The sequence below is a fragment of the Geospiza fortis genome, unplaced genomic scaffold (genome assembly GCF_000277835.1).
Source record: "Geospiza fortis unplaced genomic scaffold, GeoFor_1.0 scaffold171, whole genome shotgun sequence".
NCBI lineage: Eukaryota > Metazoa > Chordata > Aves > Passeriformes > Thraupidae > Geospiza > Geospiza fortis.
In genome coordinates, this window is record NW_005054313.1 from 7,055,599 (window position 1) to 7,076,489 (window position 20,891).

General features: G+C 37.0%; 1 protein-coding gene across 1 annotated transcript in view; it reads right to left on the minus strand.

Annotated features, from left to right (window-relative positions):
- ADAM10 (ADAM metallopeptidase domain 10) overlaps window positions 1–20,891 on the minus strand; it is a 39,657-nt gene that overhangs the window by 3,285 nt on the left and 15,481 nt on the right. Inside the window, 12 exon segments of the mRNA XM_014306454.2 lie at window positions 290–510; window positions 788–896; window positions 2,044–2,227; window positions 2,538–2,688; window positions 3,569–3,752; window positions 4,777–4,940; window positions 6,623–6,806; window positions 7,412–7,504; window positions 8,578–8,727; window positions 10,568–10,671; window positions 17,569–17,727; window positions 18,929–19,047. Of these exon segments, the coding sequence (XP_014161929.1) occupies window positions 290–510; window positions 788–896; window positions 2,044–2,227; window positions 2,538–2,688; window positions 3,569–3,752; window positions 4,777–4,940; window positions 6,623–6,806; window positions 7,412–7,504; window positions 8,578–8,727; window positions 10,568–10,671; window positions 17,569–17,727; window positions 18,929–19,047 (1,822 nt within the window).

Here is a 20,891-nt window from a genome sequence, read left to right on the forward strand (position 1 = left end):
AGAAGTCAGAGCATTCAAATATGAAGACTCAAAACATGAAAAAACCAGTAAATTAAAAATGTGAATGGATAGAAGTATTAACAGATCCTATTTATTTGTTTGTTTCAATTTCCTTCCATCTAGCAAACTTATTTGTTGCACACAGGGTGCTTACAGAAAATCTAGTAAAACAAGGGCTAATTGTACTTTGAAGAATGCTGAAGCAGTCTGCATATAAACACTTATCAACTGTGAATCTTGATTACCAAGAACATTTCATGTTAGACTTGTAATATAAAAATATACTTACCACAATCCATTCTGCAATATTTTCATATAGTTCTGGATTAAAAATTGCTTTCTTTAGTCTAGCTAGAGGGCCATCAGCATCCACCAGCCGACACCTCATAAACACATCACAGTAGCCTTTGAAGTCATTGCAGGGAGATCCAGGTTGCAAAGTGATGGTTTCAAGGTGAAAGTATTCCTGCCATCGGCTCGAGCCTGTGCTTGCACAAGTAGCTGGGTCCACTGAAAGTGAATACAAATTCATCAAACCATTATGGTATTAAAACATGCATGCATGAATACCCACTCTAGTATTTCATGGTTCAAAATGCTTCTCTAATAATCTGTTAAAATGCAGAGTGTATTGTTTATTTCCTACACAATACAATGCAATGTCTGTCTGAAACTATGTTTGAACAAAATGCTCTCAAAGTTAACAAAAACTCAAGTGCAAACACCATGAGCAGGTTCCTCAGACCTCTCCTGCTCTATTTACACTTATGTTTCAGGTAAATCTTACTTTTTCTCATGCAGCAGACATGGCACAGTTCTCTATCATCCTTGCCATCTGAACTAGCACATGTACACTCCTCCAAGCCATGCTTCTCACAGATAGAGCCAGCACATTGCTGTGGGAGACAAAAGCACAGCAACACAAAAATCAATTTCACTTTCAACTACACTGACATTAGGAAAGATATTAACAATTAATATCTGAAAGCATAATTATAGCTCTAAAGATGCTGATCAATAAATCAACTGCTTCAATTTTTTTCCAAACCTTATAAGCAAAAAATTATTACAGTTATTCAATGTCAATATTTTGGCATATTATGTAGTTTTTTAGAAGGTGATTTTATTTTTTAACACAGTATCTTCTTTTAAACCCTTTTATAACCTGCAAAACACCCACAGCATCACAGTTCACACTGAAACACGACTACTCAAAATCACGGTTAAAAAAATAAATCTAACACATGTACACACAACTATTTCTCTTGGAAAATAAAAATTAATGGCAGAAAAGATTCTGCATTTAATTTCACTGTGTCAGGATCCTTCAAACAAGTTCAGTTTATTTATAATTTTGTTTCAAAATCAGTAACTATATGAAGACCATTCCACCTTTAAGATGGCTATAAATTAGCTGAAAAATATTACAAGCAGTAGTTGATTAAAACACTGGACTGTGGAAAACGAACAGCACAAAAAGTTACAGGTCTTAAAGAGGATGATTTTTGCTTGTGTTTGCTTCCAAGCAAACAGAGATCAATTTATAAGAGGCTTCCCATCAATATTTCATGGCAACTGCCACGTTCTCTTTAGCCCAGGAAACTAATTGCAGTTCAGAATCATTCTAATTCCATATGTTTGCACATCCGTGCTATATGTACATGTTTGGAGAAACTGTGTATTGCCAATAAACCAAATTCAACCTCTATTGACAGTATATCCAGTTTTCTAAGGCAACAGAATTATTGACCAAGACTGAAGAAAAGTGAAAAGGTGGCACTAGAAAATAAAACACTTTCATAATCCTGACTTTTACAAAAAAACTAAGAGTAACTTTCTCAGACAGTACTGCTACCTTGGGATTTGATATGTACTTTTAATCCTTGATGTACCTTCATCAAGGATTAAGATGTTATTTTGACTGACATCAATAAATCAAACATCTACACAGAAAAAGAGACTGAGCTTGCACTCCTGTGCAGTAAGTACAGAAACCGTCAATTCACAATAATTAGCAGTTACATAAGGCTGTAAAAACCATACCCCCTTTATGCAAACTTGTGTGTTCCTGTTGCACACTGTGAAGTTCTCTTTGGGTTCAGATATTGGGCAGAGAGCACTGACACCATTGCACATTCCTTCCTTCGCACAGTCAGAATCATTCCGACACTTATCTGTCCTGGATTTGAAATCACACTGCGCAGTGCAGCACGGGCCTTGGCTGGGGCTGCAAACAAACACAGATTGTGGATGCCAACAAAAAGCATGAACCATTCCAAACAGACTATTCATCCTGAAGCCTACTCAAGCACTCAACAAATTTCTGATTTGTCCCAATCAAGTGTGACTTGAAAAGAATTTTTCCCATAACATAATTATGCTTATGTACGTCTCACTTGTTGTTTAAACAAGTTGTTGTTTAAAAAAAATCAGTACTTTTATAAAGATGCAGGTAAGCAGATTCAGATTCTGCAATCCCCATTAAAGTTCCCAATAAATGCCCAAAATTAAAGTGTAGTGTAACACATGCACAATACCTGCACTTTTTTCCTGGTCTTAACTTGCACTTTTTATCTTCTGGTTGGTTTGCATCATAACAGCAGTCATCTTTACACTGGTCACTGTATCCACAATCACACTGTTCTCCTTGTTCAACCAGTCCATTACCACAGATGGGCTGCCCAGACTCTGAAAAATGCCAGTATATCTATGTACAAAGCAGTACAAAGAATATGCAAATACTTATAAACCTTAACAAGCATCCAGCTAATCATGACTGAAAGAGCCTGGTCAAACTGGACTTTAGACTAGGGCTCAAGTCACTTTCATTACTGCTTGACACCCAGCTTAGTCATTCCCAAAATTCATAGAATTTTAAGCCTCTGAGTAAAAGGTTTTGATGTATAAGAGTGGGAGTATAAGAACAAGCTTTCTGCTCAGTCTCCCAGGGAGCTGCATCCTTTCCTTTAACAGTCAGAGGACCTTGAGGCAAAGACTGATGGTACTGGGGTCAACTACTCCAAAATCCAAACCTACTGAGCAGATGTGCAAACCTATGTGAGCTCACAAAATTTGTGAGCGCTCATACATCAGACTCCAGAAAGAAAAAATCATGCAAAATTCTTTTTCATGTCTAAATAGGATTTCCCTGCAGTTTAATGTGGGCTCCTTACCTCTAGTCCTTTCACAATGAGCATGACTGAAACCAGTCTGACCCTGTTTGCTTACTCCCTCCCACCAGGCATGTACAAAGACAGAGAAGAGCCTCCCCAGCCTTCTCTGCTCCACACTAAACAGGTTCTCTTGGACTCTCCTTCTATGTCAGAAGCTCCAATCCCTTAATAATCCTTCTGGCCCTTTGCTGGACTGAATCCAGTGTGTCCTGCTGTTTCTGTGCTGGCCAGCCCAGAACTTGACACGTACTGGAGATATCAAATTCAATTCTTTACTTGCAGAATCTTTCAGTAAATTTTAAAAAATAAGATAAACAAAAATAAATAATTTTTTAAAAATTAAGCATTGTGGTAATATTTTAGCTATTTGGCTTTCAGGAGGATGAAATACATACCAACAAAACAATTATTTCTCTTCTTGTCAAGAACTTGGCTGATATTTCGAATGCTACAGATAGAGAACTTATTGTTGTTAAGTTTGTCCCCAGATGTAGCTCTTGCATACATGATGTAATTGCCATTTTCCTTCTGCCCCAAGTTCTTGGACTCCCCAGGAGTGCACTCCATTCCAGAATCATGCTGCAAAACAAATATTTTACAACTATCTCAATGATGGCGGGTGCAAAAGTAACCTGGATTTGGTAGCCTTAACACAGAATAAATAAAATAAAAATAAACCACCATCTTACACTCTCAGGTTCTTTGCAATACAAAAACTGTGTATATAAACCCAACGTATGGTTTTGAGTTATCTTTGTTCTGTTGTTGTTTTTGTTTCCCCCAAGACAACAGTAGCAAGGATCTAATTCCTTAAGTTTAATCTTTGCATTCTTGGTAATTTACCCCCAAGTGCATGTCCTGGAATAAATACTGACTTGGACAAGCTGCCATCTCCTAAAAAGAGTGGCTTTATGATCACAAAAGGGTAATCAGCATTCTGTGGAATAAAAGCAGGAGGAGTTAACAGAAACCACAGTCCATTCTTCTTGTTTGCTTTGAGGGAGGTACAAAGAGAACTTCAAAACAGAGCAGGAATCAGCCAGTGATTACATCTACAATATCCAGCATGAGGAATGAAATGCATTACACACTGGCAAAACAAAAAGCCTCATGCTTTCAAGCTTACCACAAACAAGTTGCTTCCCTAAATGGCTGTGAAACAGTCCTGCTCAAAGACATTCTTCTTGGAATCCTAATTCCCTCCACTATTTTCTTAGATCAACTTGTAAGTATAAATCATCTAACAAATGTGAGCCAGTTGCTGAATAAAGTGTCATCTTAATCAATTTTGCAGTGCTTCCTCCTCCTCTCCAGGATAAAGTACAATACATTTAACAAGATGTGTGTGACCCTACTCTTCATAAAGTCAGGGAAGTATTTAGGGAACAATAATAAAGTACCTTTGTAAGGGATTGAACTAATATAAGTAAACAATTCACAAAATGCACACTTGCCATCCCTTTGTTTGTATAAACGTATGTGCACATACGCACATGGAGTCAGGATTCTGCTGTCCTTGTTTACAAGGAGTAAAGCCTCTATTTGTAAATCACTCCCTATAAAATGGCTGAGAGTGAATTAACAGATCACCAGTAATACTTACAGGGGAACCAAAGTTATGCCCAACCTCATGTGCAAAAGTAATGTGAGAAACCTTGGGGGGCACGTGAGAGCCATAGTTCTGGACAGTGATGATTCCAGTGTTCAGAGACTTCTTCTTACCATCTGAATACAATTTGCTTTTCTCACATATTCCACCAGAGCTCCCTGCATTCAGACAAAAGTACAAGTCACACATTTAGGGAAAATTGTTGTGTTGTCTATTGACATCCAGAGCAACAATCAGTTTGCCTCTGCAGGTTTACAGACTAAGAGCTCTCTATAATTAATATGAACACAACCTTGAAAGTAGATTAGATTTATTCACACAAATGCTCTCAACACTGATTGGATACATTCACACAAGAAGTCAGCTTGTTTAGAATAGCTTTTGAGAGCTATTTTGGGCACTCCCTGAATGGATGAGCCCTTGTTTCACCATACCTGTAGTACAAGACTAGCAGGGTGCAATGCCCAACAGAAGCAGCCTCAATCTATATCTTATTTCGATTTTACCAAGTTAAAAAGGACATGGTAAATTTGGAGATCCTCTCTCACAGCAAGAGCATTTATATAAAATGTCCTTGTCAGAATAAGTACATATATATATATGTGTGTGTGTGTGTGTGTGTGTGTGTGTGTATCTCATTGTCAGAAAAAAACCAATCTAAAGCTGAAAATGCTTTTGATGTGGTGGCCAATGAGACCCATGTTTAGAAGGTTGGCAGTCAAGCGCATCATACTTCCTGTTTGGAAAATTCCCAAAATTTTGACTTTAATTTCACCAATTTTTTTTCCATAATTTGAGTTTCTACTGAAGCATTATTCATGTTCTAAAATCCAGCTATTTTACTGCTAATGTAAATGGTGTCTAAAGACCAGTCTAAAGAAGTTTTCCTGTCTCAAGTAGAATTTTGATTTAGTGACATATCCCATTTAATATATGTCAGTATGTGTGTTAAGGATGACAATCTCAAAGATCATCATTTTTCTCCATTAAATTCAGTTTTGAAAGCAGTTTATGGACTGCACATTCCAATTCCTCCTGTCCTTGCTCAGTGTGTACACTAGAATAGTCATCACAGACCCAATTTCTCATTTCTATTCACCTTCTGGGCATTACTTTTCCTATGGTTCTGCCACAGTCACTAAATTTGGTCCTCTAACATACCAACTGCAGTCATGGGTCTGTTGATCTCTTACCCCTTACATGAACAGCTTCATGTTTCTTCCACCATTACTCAATTCTGTTAAAGCTCTCAATTATGTTCTCATTAAGGTATCCTGTCTCTTGCAATGTCTCACTGATTGAGATTTTTTTTCCATCAAAGGACATACTTTAGACCCAAAATACACAACTAGACTGAAACTAATGAGAAGCAGTTCAAGAAGAGTCATCCCAATTATTCTGTTATCTCCCAGAACAAGATCTCACTGATTTAAAAAAAAAAAAAAAAATTCTTTCAATACCACCTAGAAAACCTAAAGGTTCTGCAGTGTAGTTTTCATAGCTGTAAGCTCTGTTTATATAGAGCAGAAATACTTGTTTCACCTGTCACTTTCCTGGTCACTCACACCTACCATAAATAAAAAGCAATCCAAGTAATATCACCTTTGTATACCAAAATAAATATGTTTTCTTTACTGTTCATATCCTGCTCATCAGAAATACAGAAAGATTAATTGAAATGGCACAATATACTAAAAATAAAATTAAACCATACTGAACCAAAATAGTAAAAAGCTAGGAGATTTTTGTGCATTTGCTGTCAGTTTAAAATGTGGTTTCTACCTTTTTTCTAGTGCCTACCTACTTTATCTCACAGCACTGAAGGCTTGTATAGAATTACCTGAAGGGGCTCCAACCCAAGCCAGACCAAGGACTCCATCATCAAAATCACGGTCTGTAAACACATAGGCCAAGCAATAATCATCATGGTTCTGTTCTGAGTTCAGCTCCAGAAACTTTTCCACACCAATGTTAGGAAATCTAAAGGGATTGGAAGAGTCCTTCTCATCTACGGTCGTGTTAATCTAAAAGGAGATTGAAACAAAATGTAAGACAGGATCATTTCCACTTGCACATGCCAGCTAGGAGGCTCACTGTTGCATAGTTAAAAATGTTTAAAATTTAAAAGCCTTGACTGTAAATTACCACCCCAATAATTGGAAAACAAAGCACTACAATAAATGAAGAATTGCATTTGTGTAGTAAATCCCCATTCTCTTATTTCCTTCTCTTTTTTTTCCATGAGTACCCAAAAATTTGTATTTATCCTCCTAAATTTAAACTTTTACAAGGGAGTCCCTACCTGGATAGTCATTCTCTATTGTAGTATTAAAGTTACTGGAGAATAGCAACAATCTATTCACCACACAACAACAGTGCTGAAACAAAGTAAGTTGATTCCTATAGAAAAACTGACCACAGCTCAATAACAGCAGGAGTGGGCTTTTGACAATAATCACTAAAACCAATTCAGATAAATGGTTTAGGGCACCATTTCCTGCAGAGACACTTCTGCTAAAGAACTGTTATAAAACAATAAATGGGTACAAGTGAACAGGAGCAGCACATTTGAAGAACACAGCCTCCCAGCAGCATCAGTGAAGCTGAAAGCCTTTCCAACCCAACTTACTCGGATTCGTTTCACCATGAAGCTGATGTTACGGATCCCTGAAAAATCTGTTGACTGGTAAATGGTGTCAATTGCTTTAACATGGCTGGAAATCTGTCAAAAACAAAAGTAGCTACAGTTCAGAGATCCATGCACTACACCACAGCTTATCTTAACAGCAATAGCTGCGATGCCTACACTCCCACAATATGTGATATTGTGCTGTAGGAACTTTTAACAGGCCTTTTGAATTAAAATCAATACCTGCATCATCACCATGCCAGATACCACCAGAGGATTTTGCCATTTGATTTTTATTAACACAATTCTATCAACTTTCAGATAGCTGTTTACAATATTCCCTTATTCACTGCTATGTATTCAAAGCACTGTATTGCTTTTTCAGAAAAAAAAATTACTTGTTACAGATTTATTCTTTCATTTCTGGTAGAACACAAATGTGGGAAAACTAATCATTTACCTTTTATATGAGTACACAGAAATGTTAACTCACTAAAAAGCTAAAGGTGACTAAAAGGTGACTTCAGAGCTTTGAAAAATGCTACTTACATTGAATTGCCTACATACAGCGTGATAAATAGTAAAATTCAGACCTGCAAGTGGCAGTGAAACTTCAGACTTCACTAGAAGTATGTTAAAATGCTAGATATTTTTAGCAAATCATATCAACCCTTTTCTCAGTTAATAGTATATTGACAAATGAAAAGCATCTGCCTTTACCTGCCACTGCTTTTTTTACCATCCACTCTATTAGATACTACAGGAATAGATCTCAGCATTATTAGCTCATGATGTTTTGAGCTAGAATTTCAAAGGGAAGCCTATGCAAGTGTTAAAACAGAGGCTTGGCAGGCTGTCAAACAGGACAGAACTCCTCAGGAAATACTCTTTTTCTGAGTAAGAACTGAGAACAGTCAGATTGCAAGTCCTGCTCAGAGGTGCTAAACACACCACAGCTGCCATTAAAGAGGCACAAGTGCCCAGGACTTTTGTCACAGAAACAGCATCTTTTTAGCAAAGTATAAAATGCTGTTTCAATTATGTCAAGACCATTTTAACAAAGGAAACAAGCCATTAAAAAGTAAAACAAAAAGAAAAGTTACATGAAATTTATCAGGACTACCAAAGTGAACGCAGGCAATTAAAAACAAAGAGACTGGAAATACCTGTGCAATCACAGCTTCTCTGGTTCCATAATGCTTGTAGAATAAATGATCAGTCTGGATATACAGCTGGCACGTGTTTTTTTCAGCCTGAGTGGCACGCTTTTTCCTCAAAAGCTGTGGATCATCCTTCTTAGGCTCTCCAACAGGTTTCTACACATGCATAGGCAAGAAATACATTAATTTTGTAGTTCTACACGCTGCACTAGATTACCTAAAAATAACAATGGTTCTAAACATACTCCACTAATACAAACAGATTTTCATTCTTTTTCTTTAACTTGCAAAGTTTGATGAATCTTGAATTAAGTACATTATGCTCAGTTTTCGAATACTTTGAATGTAATCTTAGCAAAAGCTCTCTCTGCACTTCATTTTATATTACAAAAGGCAGTCAACATTACATAGATTTTTTTATTCATGTGATCTTTGGAATTTTTCTTCTTTATGATCCTTTTCTAAGCTAAACAAACGGTAGGTTAGGAAAAAAATCAGCACTGGTGAGACTTGGCTGCACCTTCCCTAACACCAGTTATTTCAAACTGTTATTACCTTAGTCAGCTACCTCAGCAAACAAATGTTTAAGCACTTCAGCATGGAACAAATGGGGCACTGAACAAGAAGCTAAAGGAACACTGGTTAGGCAGAGTGGTATCTGGTAGTGATGCCTTAAGTTTTAGCTTCCGTATTTTCCAGAATCTGTACTGCATTAATATGTAACTCTGAATTCATATAAAATGTTAGTAAGTTCTCTTCACAGTTTAGTCAGACAAAACCATCCTTTTCCAGCCTGAGAACCAGGGACAGCATTGCAGCTTCGGGCCCAAAAAGTGTAAACAGTGAATTGAGGAGAGCAAACAGAGGATGGGACTTAGTAACCCGAAGCTGTAATTGGACAATTAACCCCAGTATGGAAATGGACCAAAACTTATAAAAGTGTGAAAACTCAAAGTCCATCTTGGGTAGAGCCACAGCTGAGTTCTTGTACTGCCCAAGGTGTATCCTTTAAAGGCCTTTTACCAAATCCCTACTTTATTCCCGTAACACTGTCTGGCCTCTGCCCCAGGCAGCCTCTCAAGGCAGCAGCAGCACCCTGGCCCTACAGCACTCACTGGCTGCTGACCCTCTCTCTCTCTCCCCATGAAGTTTTACAAGCACATTTCTGGGAAAGCATGCTATTGTTACCGAGGTGGAAAAGGGTATTAATGTTGACAATTTCTGGAGTCACAACATAAATAAACTAAGTTGCTGATGCTATTTAACAAGGCATATTGCACCCTTTTCTGGGTATATATTTAGCTGACACCACAAAATTATGCCAAGACTTGGAACAGCTCAGAACACAACTAAGTCTAAAAGAAACTCAGTAACTTGCTGTTGAAAAAAAAATATTTTGTGACATGTGGTGCAAACCTGAGCGCAAACCCACTGTGGGACCCCACTCAGGTACACAAGTTCCTGCCACAGGACACTTACCTCTCACAGCAGCCAATGTGCAACATGCTGTAACCCCCACAAGCTTTCAGGCTTGTTACGAAGACCCTCCCACCAATATCACTTAATTTTCCACTGAAAGCACTCAGATATCCCAAATGTGTTATATTAACATAACTTGAACATCTAGAAGTTATTACTCTTTAGAACTAATGTATTACTTGGAGATCAAGGGATCTTGAAACTCTTCCTTCTCAATTGCAGTAAAGTATATTCCTCATTTCAAGCTTGATTTCCACATCCATCTAAAATTCTAACTGTTGAAAAATTTGAGATCACTTAGGATTCATTAAGACTATAAGCAGCACATCTGGGCTACAGAAGCAACGAGAAAAAGAATTTAGAAAAATTATGTTAAAAAGAAACTTCCAGCAATTATTTAAGTATCTCACAATGTGGAGGGATGATAGCTCACCAAAAGTAAAAGAGACAACATACAAGAAATAGGAAGTTATCACACTAAGTACTAATCAACATAATCCATTAGCCTTTGTTGTACCTCTGTTGTTGGTTCTTCTATACCAGTCATCTGGTACTTCTGCATTCTTTCAAATACTGAATGATCTGCACAACCTCCTTGTGGTCCATATTTATGTGGATATTCTAAAAAGAGGAAGCCCAGGTTGAGTTTTCAAATTCCAAGTACAAGTCCAAAATATGGCTGCATCAGTGCAACTTACTCAGTTGGTGTCCAATGTTGTGCATGTGGTTTGAGGGAAGCATTAGAAGATGCAAGGTCTATGCAGCTTTTTTTCATTTAACATTTCTACTAACACATTCTTAGTTTCACAAACAGAACAAAACTGACATTTGCTTCTTAACATTATTTTCTCAGGCAGCACAAGAAAATAAGATGAGCAGTGCCTAACTTAAGAACAAGAGCTTTTATTTACACATCTGTACCAACTTACTTCAGCTAAAAGCAGCCTTCAAAATATGACATCACAATGGAAAGTTATTGGATATCAAGTATACTAAAGACTGCTTGGGTAAGAGAAAGGGTTTTTATGCTACTTGGTAAACAAACTAAAAAACCTTGCCAACATTCTAACAGGATTTTATTATTTTATTCATCTTCCACTGATTTTTTGGAAGTTTTCACATTATGCTACATAACTACCAAGACATAAGAAGGGAAATGCTAATGAATAGAACCATGGTTTAGTTAACCACTACATGTTAGTTAAAAATGCTGGAGATCCAAACTAGTGAGAATATCCCACAATCACCTGTTTATCAAGGCCAACTCCTGCAATAGTTGCCAGTGCAGACCTCACTGCACAAGGGAATGTGTTTCAGACACACGTGCTCAGCTTTTACTGGCAGTACCTACTGCAGATTTCTAACCTGTATTTGCAGAAACTTCCTCTAGAGATGAGAAATACTGAACACTTCTCCCTTTGATTTCTTTGCATCAACCCCATCATAAATTGATGCCCAAGTAAGAAATAATGGAATACAGATCTGAATACTTAACATGTCAGTTTCTGTAGGGCAAACCACAGTTTCAGCATCATCTCAAGAGCGTGCCACTTTTGTCAGAAATCTACAACCTTTTCCAAGGTTTGTTGTGTTTTGGGATTTTTTGGTTGATTCATTTGTCTTTTTATTTCTGTTTGGTGAGGGGACTTTATTTTTTAAAGAGTGGAGATCCTAATTCACAGAGTAAATAGAACAGCTATGTAAGAGTAGAATTGTAAAGCCTGGGCACCAAGGACCTGATGCCCACATTCTATGCATTTCAGGTGATTTTGCCCTGGCCTAGCTCTAGTCTGGGCTGTGGAGTCAAGGCTTGACAGTAGCTGGAGCGCAGCAGATGTGCTCCCTTGGAGTGTGGGCTCTGTATGGTTTCATCTGACAGCTGCCTTCATTTATCTTTGACTCTTATGGCTGTTTCTTACAGTCATACTGCATGATACTGCTAAACTATTTCAATATACAGCTTACCTTCTAAGTTTATTTCATTACTTTCTACATACTGGTTTCCCTCATTTCAGTTTCCACCACCACACAAATACCATTTTTGAACTGCTATCTCATCACATTCCTCCCAGCACAATTAGCCCTAGTACAGTGCCAGAAGAATGGAGAGAAAAAGAGAAAAATATGCTTTTACTGCAAGTCACCTCACACAATTTGCTCCAGCGTGGTAGTGGAATGCTGATTTGGCTACAACCAATATTAAACAAAAGGCACCACTCTTGGAGTCACCTTCTACTTTTGGGGATCCTGTTTAATATCACTAGATTGGAGTTATGAGCAAAGGACTGTGGATATGATCCTTCCCGTCTCCATCTTCACCACCCTTTTTTCCTCTCTCTATAGTATAGAAAATTCTACTGTATTTATTCTAATGCAAACTTTCATCACCTACTACCTGACTTCACAGCACCAAGAGTTTATCTCTGCAACAAGAGCAGGTTACCCAGGGGCACAGCAATGGCCCAATCTGCCTTTCCCCCACACACTGCCCCTGCAGAAACCACTGTACCCTGAAAGAAACTCCTGCAGGAGCCCCACTCTGAAGCATTACGACAACTGACAGAACAGGACTGGAAATAAATGCTCTCAGTTTATTACACAAAATTATCTCTCTTTCTATCTTATTTCACAAAGATGTTAGGAAATCCCTTAACACATTTTTTTATACTGACTGCCTGCAATTCAAATATTTCTCACTTCAAAAGTAATAATCTAGTAAGAAACACTTCAAAGCCATGACAGTTAAAATTACAAAAAAAATGAACACAAAACAGCCTGTAATAGCAATTGCCAAGATTTTGCATGTGCTGGAAAAGACAATTTCCCCAGAGGCAGATTTGAAACCACCCTGCTAATCACAGAGACAGGTAATACAGGATAGTTCACTTTGGAACCATTTCTAACTTCCAGGGGAAGTTGCATATGAAGTTTTTATTTGCTAAATGCTGAACCACCTCCGAACTGTGAAGGCACCATTCCCTTGTCATCTTTTGAGACTTCCTATTTCCATCATCCCCTGCAGCAGTTCCAGTTTTAAATGCCTGAAACTAAGCAAGAACTGCATGGTGCCAGATGACTTGGCCAGTTTTGACCCACAAGACACAAGTCTGGTCCATGCTCTTGTGAGGCTTTTCAATGCTCTGAGATGTGCCAGCTTTCTGTGCAGCCCTTTGGGATCAAGAGCTTCTTAGCCTATCCCTACCACAACCCTGAGAAGTGAAAAGGAAAAAACCTGCTTTCACCATGAAATGATTGCTTACAGTGAATGCAGAGTTGAGAAAACAGAAGACTATTTTCCAACAGAGCTGCTGTAGAAGAGGTTACTAACAGGTTCAATTTTCTAACTAGAATAATCATTAGGCAAAAAAATCCCCAACTTTTTCCTTTCCAGTACTGTCCACTTTCAGCTATTGTATATCCAGGCAGAATGTTAAGAAATAATAGAGAGTAGAAAAATATAACAATGAATCTAAAAACCACCTGCAAAATCTTGTCATTTCATACCTTCTGACTACAATGTCTTACTCTAACTAGATGGCAGATGATTTTTAATGATATATACTCCAGATGCTCAAAATAAGATTTTTTTCCTTTCAAGAAGATGCACTACCACCTTCCACAGACATTCCTGAACATTTGGTTTTTCTTCTTCTACTTATCAGTTAATAGTATGATCTGTTAAGCATTTAGGTTAACTACTTAATAATTACTGAATTTAGGCATCTTGGGCAAGGATGACATCAAACTTCCATTACAAATGATGAAAAATCAATTCTTTAAGAGCCACAGAAGTTTGCCCAATACTAGCAAAAGCAATAATGGCAGAACAAAACTCAAATATAAGCAGATACAAAAAAGAATTAAAGAAATCCTTATTACAGATTTAATTTACAGCACTCTGTGATGCTGTACTGCCATGACAACTGTAATCACAGTGTGATGAAAAAGAAACCAGGTTCTCATTAATGACACAGTTTGCAATGGTCAGCCTTATTCAGCAGATAGGGCTTAGTAAAATTACAAACCGCTTCACTTTCTGTTCTTAGTTGTATGCCCCTTCCAGGATCATAAACACAATTAAGTGACCATGTTAATTTTCTGGAAGGTCTGAAGAGGATTTTCTTGTATACTGTTGATCTGAAGAAACACTGATTTTGTATTTTACAGTATGAACTCAGGGATACACTTGAAGCAAATATGATTTTAATAAAGTAAATATATCCTCATCCTTAAAGAAATGTTTCCTAAATATCTCAATGTAAACAGCAATTTGCATCTTTCTAACTGTAAATTATAAAACAGTTTGATCAAGACTGGTTTAGAAACTAAAATCATTCAACTTGTGTTTCAAGTCATGAATAGAAGGCTGCCTTCCACTGGTCACCAGATCCACTGTAAGAGACAAAAGCTGCCTTATAAAGTTGACAATATAATCCCCATTTACAAAACAACTTTTGTTTAACTACTGAGAAAGAACTCATTGAGATGCTAATCATATGTTGCATTGTGGTTTCTGAAAAGCACTAAAAAGCATATTGTTTCAAAAGGCTGAAACATGGGTGACCAAAAAAATACCCAAATTAAAGCAAAGATGACTTTTTTCCTCAGTCTCTCCCGAGTCAGAAATGTGACCATTTTTGTTGCTTTTGTCCTACATAAGACAGTGGGACAGTCTGACTCTGTTTCATGAGTGCTAGCTTTAGATTAGAGCAGTAACAAATTAACAACAAATCTACTACAAAGCTTAGCTTTTCTGAGTTGGTGGGGTTTTTTTGGAGCTGCAGTTCAATGCAAAAATAGGTCTCACGAAAGACAAAAATCATTTAGCTTCGAAAGCACTCGTCAGAAAGAGACAGAAGCAGTTGTATACTCCAGATATTTCAGACAACAGAAATCCTAGAGGCATCTATGATCCTAATGACTGAAGTGATTCTATACAATCAGAACACAGGCACATCAGACTGCTCTGGCAGCAGCCAAGAGGAGTGATGTGTTTTTAAATAGTGCTGCTTAGACTTTGCTCCAGGATGGGCTATTTTCAACCCTGCTGAGCAAGCAGCAATGTTCACTCACTTGGTGACTTGGAAGCCATACTGTACTGCTGCTTTAATGTGCCTCATCAGAGCAGATTTAGACTCTCCCCTCTGACAATCTGATTTTGTTTCTAATTCATGGGTTTGATGCACTAGATTCAAGAGGAAAAATTATATAAACCATTCCCATACCTGAATAATTAAAAACACCCCAACATACCCTGCTCCCATTCACTTTATAAGACATTAGTAAGAACCAATTTCAACATTACTTTCTCCAGTTCCCAAAGCATTCCATTTACTCTTCCAACAAAGATCACTCCTACAAAACAGCAACAGTAACTTTCATAAAATCAATTTATCTGCTTCTTTAAGGCACAGTTCTATTTCTGTCAGTATTCAATAACAGTGAAGAGTATTTTTAGTCACTCACTATTTACAGCATAAGGAACTGGGACATGAGACAATCTTCTTACTTGTCTCAACCTTTGAAAACTGGGCACATCACTACCTTATGTTGCTTACTTTCCTCCTCCCCCTCTTTTCAACAACAGGGTTAGTTAATAAAACCCTTTATGAAGCTGACAGTGACTTATTTACACAAAGTCCTACATAAGTGGAAGCCCAACATTCCCACTATCAAGCAGTGAACTGTTCATGAGACCTGTAAGATGCAACACAAAACTTAGAAGTACGTGTGAATTATTCACAGAAATGTTATGAAAGATGTATCTTACAGTTCCACACCAGACTTTTGTAACTTTTCTATTACTTTTCCCTCACTACTTTCCTGCTACAGCAGCAAAGCCAGTAATACTCCAACTGCAGCTAACAGGGAAAACTGCCTTCTCCCCTTTGAACTGATTCCCCCAGCTAAACTGACCAGCATTGCTCTGTAGAGATGAAAATGTAGCTCATGCTGCAGCTTGTCTCTGAGAATCAAAAATATGGAATGTTATCCCGTAAAATTATTCTTAAGCATGAGTCTTGTAAGCACCAGGAAAATATACACTCAGTCAGAAAACAAATACTGTTCACAAATCCAGTAAACGCTTTCGTTCACAAGCTCTTTGAAATTATGGAAATTCTATTTGCTTTTGGGTTAGTAATCATATTTACAGAATGAGATAACAGGAATGACAAACATATTTGCCAGCTCACAGCAATTTTAATATACTCAGAGACAGCACACATACTGCCACTGAAAGTAAAATACAAAAATCCCACCCAAATTTGCTGAGTTTTTAGTGGAGAAAGATCATTTCACTGCATTCACACAAGAGAAGTAATCAAGGAGAGCAATATGCAGTAACCCTGTTTTTTTCACTGGCTTACAGCACCGAGAAAATTATAATATACAAAGTCACAATCAGAAATTTACCTCATCTAACTTCCAATTCTTTGACACTTCTTTTCACAATGTAGTCTCATTATGACATACTTTGAAAATGGTTTATACATATATCATTAACAGAGTGGTTCAAGTAATTTCTAGTGATTTAATCCAAGCCTCCTCATGCAATTCCAAATGCGATTTCAAAGTCAAGTCTTCTAGGGTTTGCATAGTGGCCTGATGGGACATGTTTTTAAATGAAGTTATGGTTTAAATAGATTTTTAAGCAAGACTGACATCCTGAAGTCAGCTGGATAGACACTTTGTTAGCTTCAATAACCAAAAGTTAAGTCTTAAACTGACTCTGCTAACATTTACCTTTGATACCTCCTTGATCCTTGAAGGATTCAAACTTGGAATCACAACTTTATTGCAGTACTATTGAGGTTCAATATAACTTAAGCATCAAACAAAACTGATTTGTATTACATCTGAAGACTGATCATAGATAAAGAGGCAGGTAAAGTGCAGGAGAACTCTGGTGCATCAGTTCTGAAGACATAGAAGTATTTCATGGTACTTTTTCATCCTTCTGAGCATTTGAAACTGAAGCCAGATTTCTGGGGCTATACTTGTCAAATTAAATTCTCTGTAGCCTTCCATCAGCTATTGTGTAAAATGGGACTTACTGCGTGCCACCATCTCTTAAGAGCTCTCTGAATGCACATGTGAGAGACACAGGCAGGGAAGCTTTTATTTCACACAAATGTCACCCTCATAAGATGTATGTAATCATTGAGTGACTTGAACTTTAATTATCTTTTATTTTCCAGGTCACATGGAAGAGCAATCAGTATAGATCATTTTAAGAAGGTATTTTTGAAAGAAACATGCATCAATTGGGTAGGAAATGCACTGCTTGCCCACTAAAGCCTGACTGCTAAGGATTTCTTAAAATGGCAGAATAAAAGCTGACTTTGGTTTGCCATAAATCTCTCTCACACCTTAACTGTATATGAATCACTTGAGGACAGCATGATTTACAGTGTCATACACAAGCCAAAGTCTCATTTGATGCTTACAAATGGCATACAGGTTTTGACATTTAATAAAAGAAATATTTCATCTGTAGCACAAAATGGAAGTACTCACTGATATCATCTTCATGATAAATGACAGAGTGGAATGGTAGGTTTCTGTCCTTTATGTATCTCTCTGCTGGCTCAATATAAAAGGTCCCACTGTGAGTTTGGATGAATCCTTCAAACTTTCCATCAATAACAGACCCATGAGTAAAACTTCCCTGCTCACCTGTGAAGGGACAAAGCGTATTAGCTTTTTTATATCCTTCAAAAATCCTTTTTAAGACTAAGATTATCCATCACTAAGACAAACAGTTACAGCAAAATGACAGTCACTAAGTTCAGCAGTTCCCAATCAGGTGCATAAATGAAATGTTTAAAAACCATATAATGCAGAATTCAACTCTGTATTTTAGAGTTGGTCCATACACAGCATGCAGTTCTATAGTCAAATCCTGTCCTTACACATCCCTTCATACAATTAGAAATAATAAACAATAAAACAGAGCATATACAGAACTTTGAAAGCTTTCAAAGAAGGACTTCCCTATATTCAAGACATCCATTGGTCTCTTCAAGCATAATCCTCTTAAAACTGTAGCTAGGTTTAAATCTGCATAAAATGAATTTGTATTTGAAACAGTGACAATCAGGGAAAGTACAAACTGTCAAATTTTAATCACTGACTGCTACAACATGCAGCATCCCCACAGCCCTTCCTATATAAAGGATGAAAGATTACTCTGCTAAAACAATATTTATATACTCCTCCATTCAGGAAAATTCAGAATCACACTATCAAAAAGCTTTCTCACCTACTCAAACTAAGTGGCAAATTGGTCTGCCTAGATGCATATGAAGCCCTGTGTTTATTAGTTTTCAAAATTGAAAATGCTCACTTCAAGACTGCAGAACATGGTTAAGAAAGACCTTCAAGAAAGCCAAACAAACAGTACAAAGAGAGGCAGAGTAAATCTTAATCCAGTTCTTCTTTCCATCTGCTTTTAATTCTGTAATTCTTCTTCATTTTTAATCAATTTTATCCATTGTATTTATTAAAATCAGATATATTACCCTTAGTGACAGTAACTCTCTATTCCTTTTACTCCTTTAAAGTAAAAATGGCACCTGATTTCTTTTTTCTTCAATGTATACAACTTTTCTATCTTTTTTTTAATGCATTAGACTTCTGTGAAGACTATGTTTATAAACAGATTTGAAATTCAAGTTTTATGGGTATGAAAATTATTAGATAAAATACTCATTTAAGTGTGACTACTATAAAAGCAGATGGGAGCTCAAATATGATAGATGCACTATTAAAGTTTAACAATAATCTAATAATACTGATACTATTTTTTCCACATACTATTAGAAAATTCCTGTTTAAAATTGCTGCACTTTCATCCATTTTAAAGTGTTATACTTACCATAAATGTGTCCAGTGTAAATGTGGGAGGTATCATAATCAATGACTTGGTTCGATATTTCTACTTTAAAGTCATCACTAAAAAGAGAGGTATCTCTCTTCATTCGAAGGTTGAATTGTCTAAAATGAATAAAACAAGATAGTAAATTGGCTTTGAGCTTCAGCTACAAGAGCACTAAATAAAGTACTTCAGAACGACATTTTTGCGCGAACAATCTGCAGACCTTGTAAAATTTATCTGTAGAAAATGCTTTTACTGTACAAGAATTAGATCAGAGCCTAGAAGGATTTTTAAAGCAAGACTCTTCAGATGCTTTTTATATAAATAGCTATGCTTACAAGGTTTAAGCCAGAAAACACATTAGACTTAAACACTTAATTCTGAAGTGCTGACTTGGACTACACACTTGTTCCCAGTCCTTCAGAAGACACTCGAGTAGTTTAGAAAAAATGCAACTATTTTACTTTACAGCACTGTGAAGTAGAACAGATTAAAACAGCTTTCACTTCTTTTACTTTTTTTGATGACACCTAAGATTTAAATAACTTAAATGAAATGTAGGTGAGTTAATGAATGTTTCAACTGAAACTCAAAAAGTAAGATGGCCAACAACATCTAATAAATATACCCAAACTGGTAGAGTTACATGAACAGCTATGGAAACAACTCTGTTTGGGCTCAGTTGCAGCCCTACATACTTTAATGCAAATCCTACTGCCAATCTTTATATGAAACAGTTTCCTTCCTTGCAACTCCATCAGGAGTTGCATTCAAGCAAGCAACATAACTGGAGTGTTTTAAAATACCTGACATTATATGAATTCATACCTGCGACAACCATTAGCTTGTTTAAAATTTCATTTGGTATTCGTTTAACTTTTGTACAAACATTTGTGCAAATACAGATCAAAAAGTTATTGAAACTTCAGCCATTCCAATTTTAGTCTTGATTTTCTTCCTATATTTTCCTTCTCCACACAATGATGAAATTGAAGGAATATTATAGTTATGTCACCAATTTGTTACACAAAAAGTAACTCTGGTAAGTCGAGTACTTTTGGATATGAGTCATCTAAAAACCACACCCAGCAGAGCTGACCTTCACAGTGAAAGTGAGTATCCAAGTATGCAACCAACAAAATTACCCAGGCAATTAAGAGCCATAGTGTAAAGTTGATTAAATCTAGTTACTTTTTACTAATGAGTGAAGCATACACAAAGTGTATCTTCAGTTTCCACCTGCACATTAAATATGACACCATAGTTATAAGTATTTTGAAACATTAAGATGCAAACTTCAAGGTCAAAAAAAAGTCTTGCCTACACTTAAAGCCTGGGAAGGGCTATAGTGACTCATGTTGACTATTCTGTAATGCAAACAGCATTTCACAATCAAACTGTATTTATTATTACTTCCACAGTGTTAATAAAGCTTCAAAGAAAGTACCCTGCTCTGGGAATGCATCGCAGGTATCTACCACGAGGTTATGAAACTGAGATGTGGCTGGTGGATGGGGAAGGTTTAACTTCTGCAACTCCCTGAGACTCAGGCTTTGTGCCAAGGCCAGCAGTGCTCCTACCACAGCTCAGCAGAGATGTATTTTATGAGGAAGATCCTCCTGTTACAAAGGAAGGAACAGTTCACTGTGCACCCGGATACTGGCATCACTCAGACAAGAAATAAGAATTATAATAATAAAATCATATTTTTACTACCTCTGCCACAACAGTCCTTTTTCAACCCAGAAGTTCATGAGGAAGAGGAAATAACACGAACAAGCAACCCAGAGACACCCGGTAAGACTGAATGCTACAAGATTACTCAACAAGCTTTTTGAGGGTGGGGTGGTGGGCACTATGGAGACTTGCAGCCACTTTATGTGGCTCTCCTGGGCAGAAGTTAAAAATGAACAGGTAGAAAGAAATTAAAACCAACAGTGATGAGAATATGACAAACTTTATT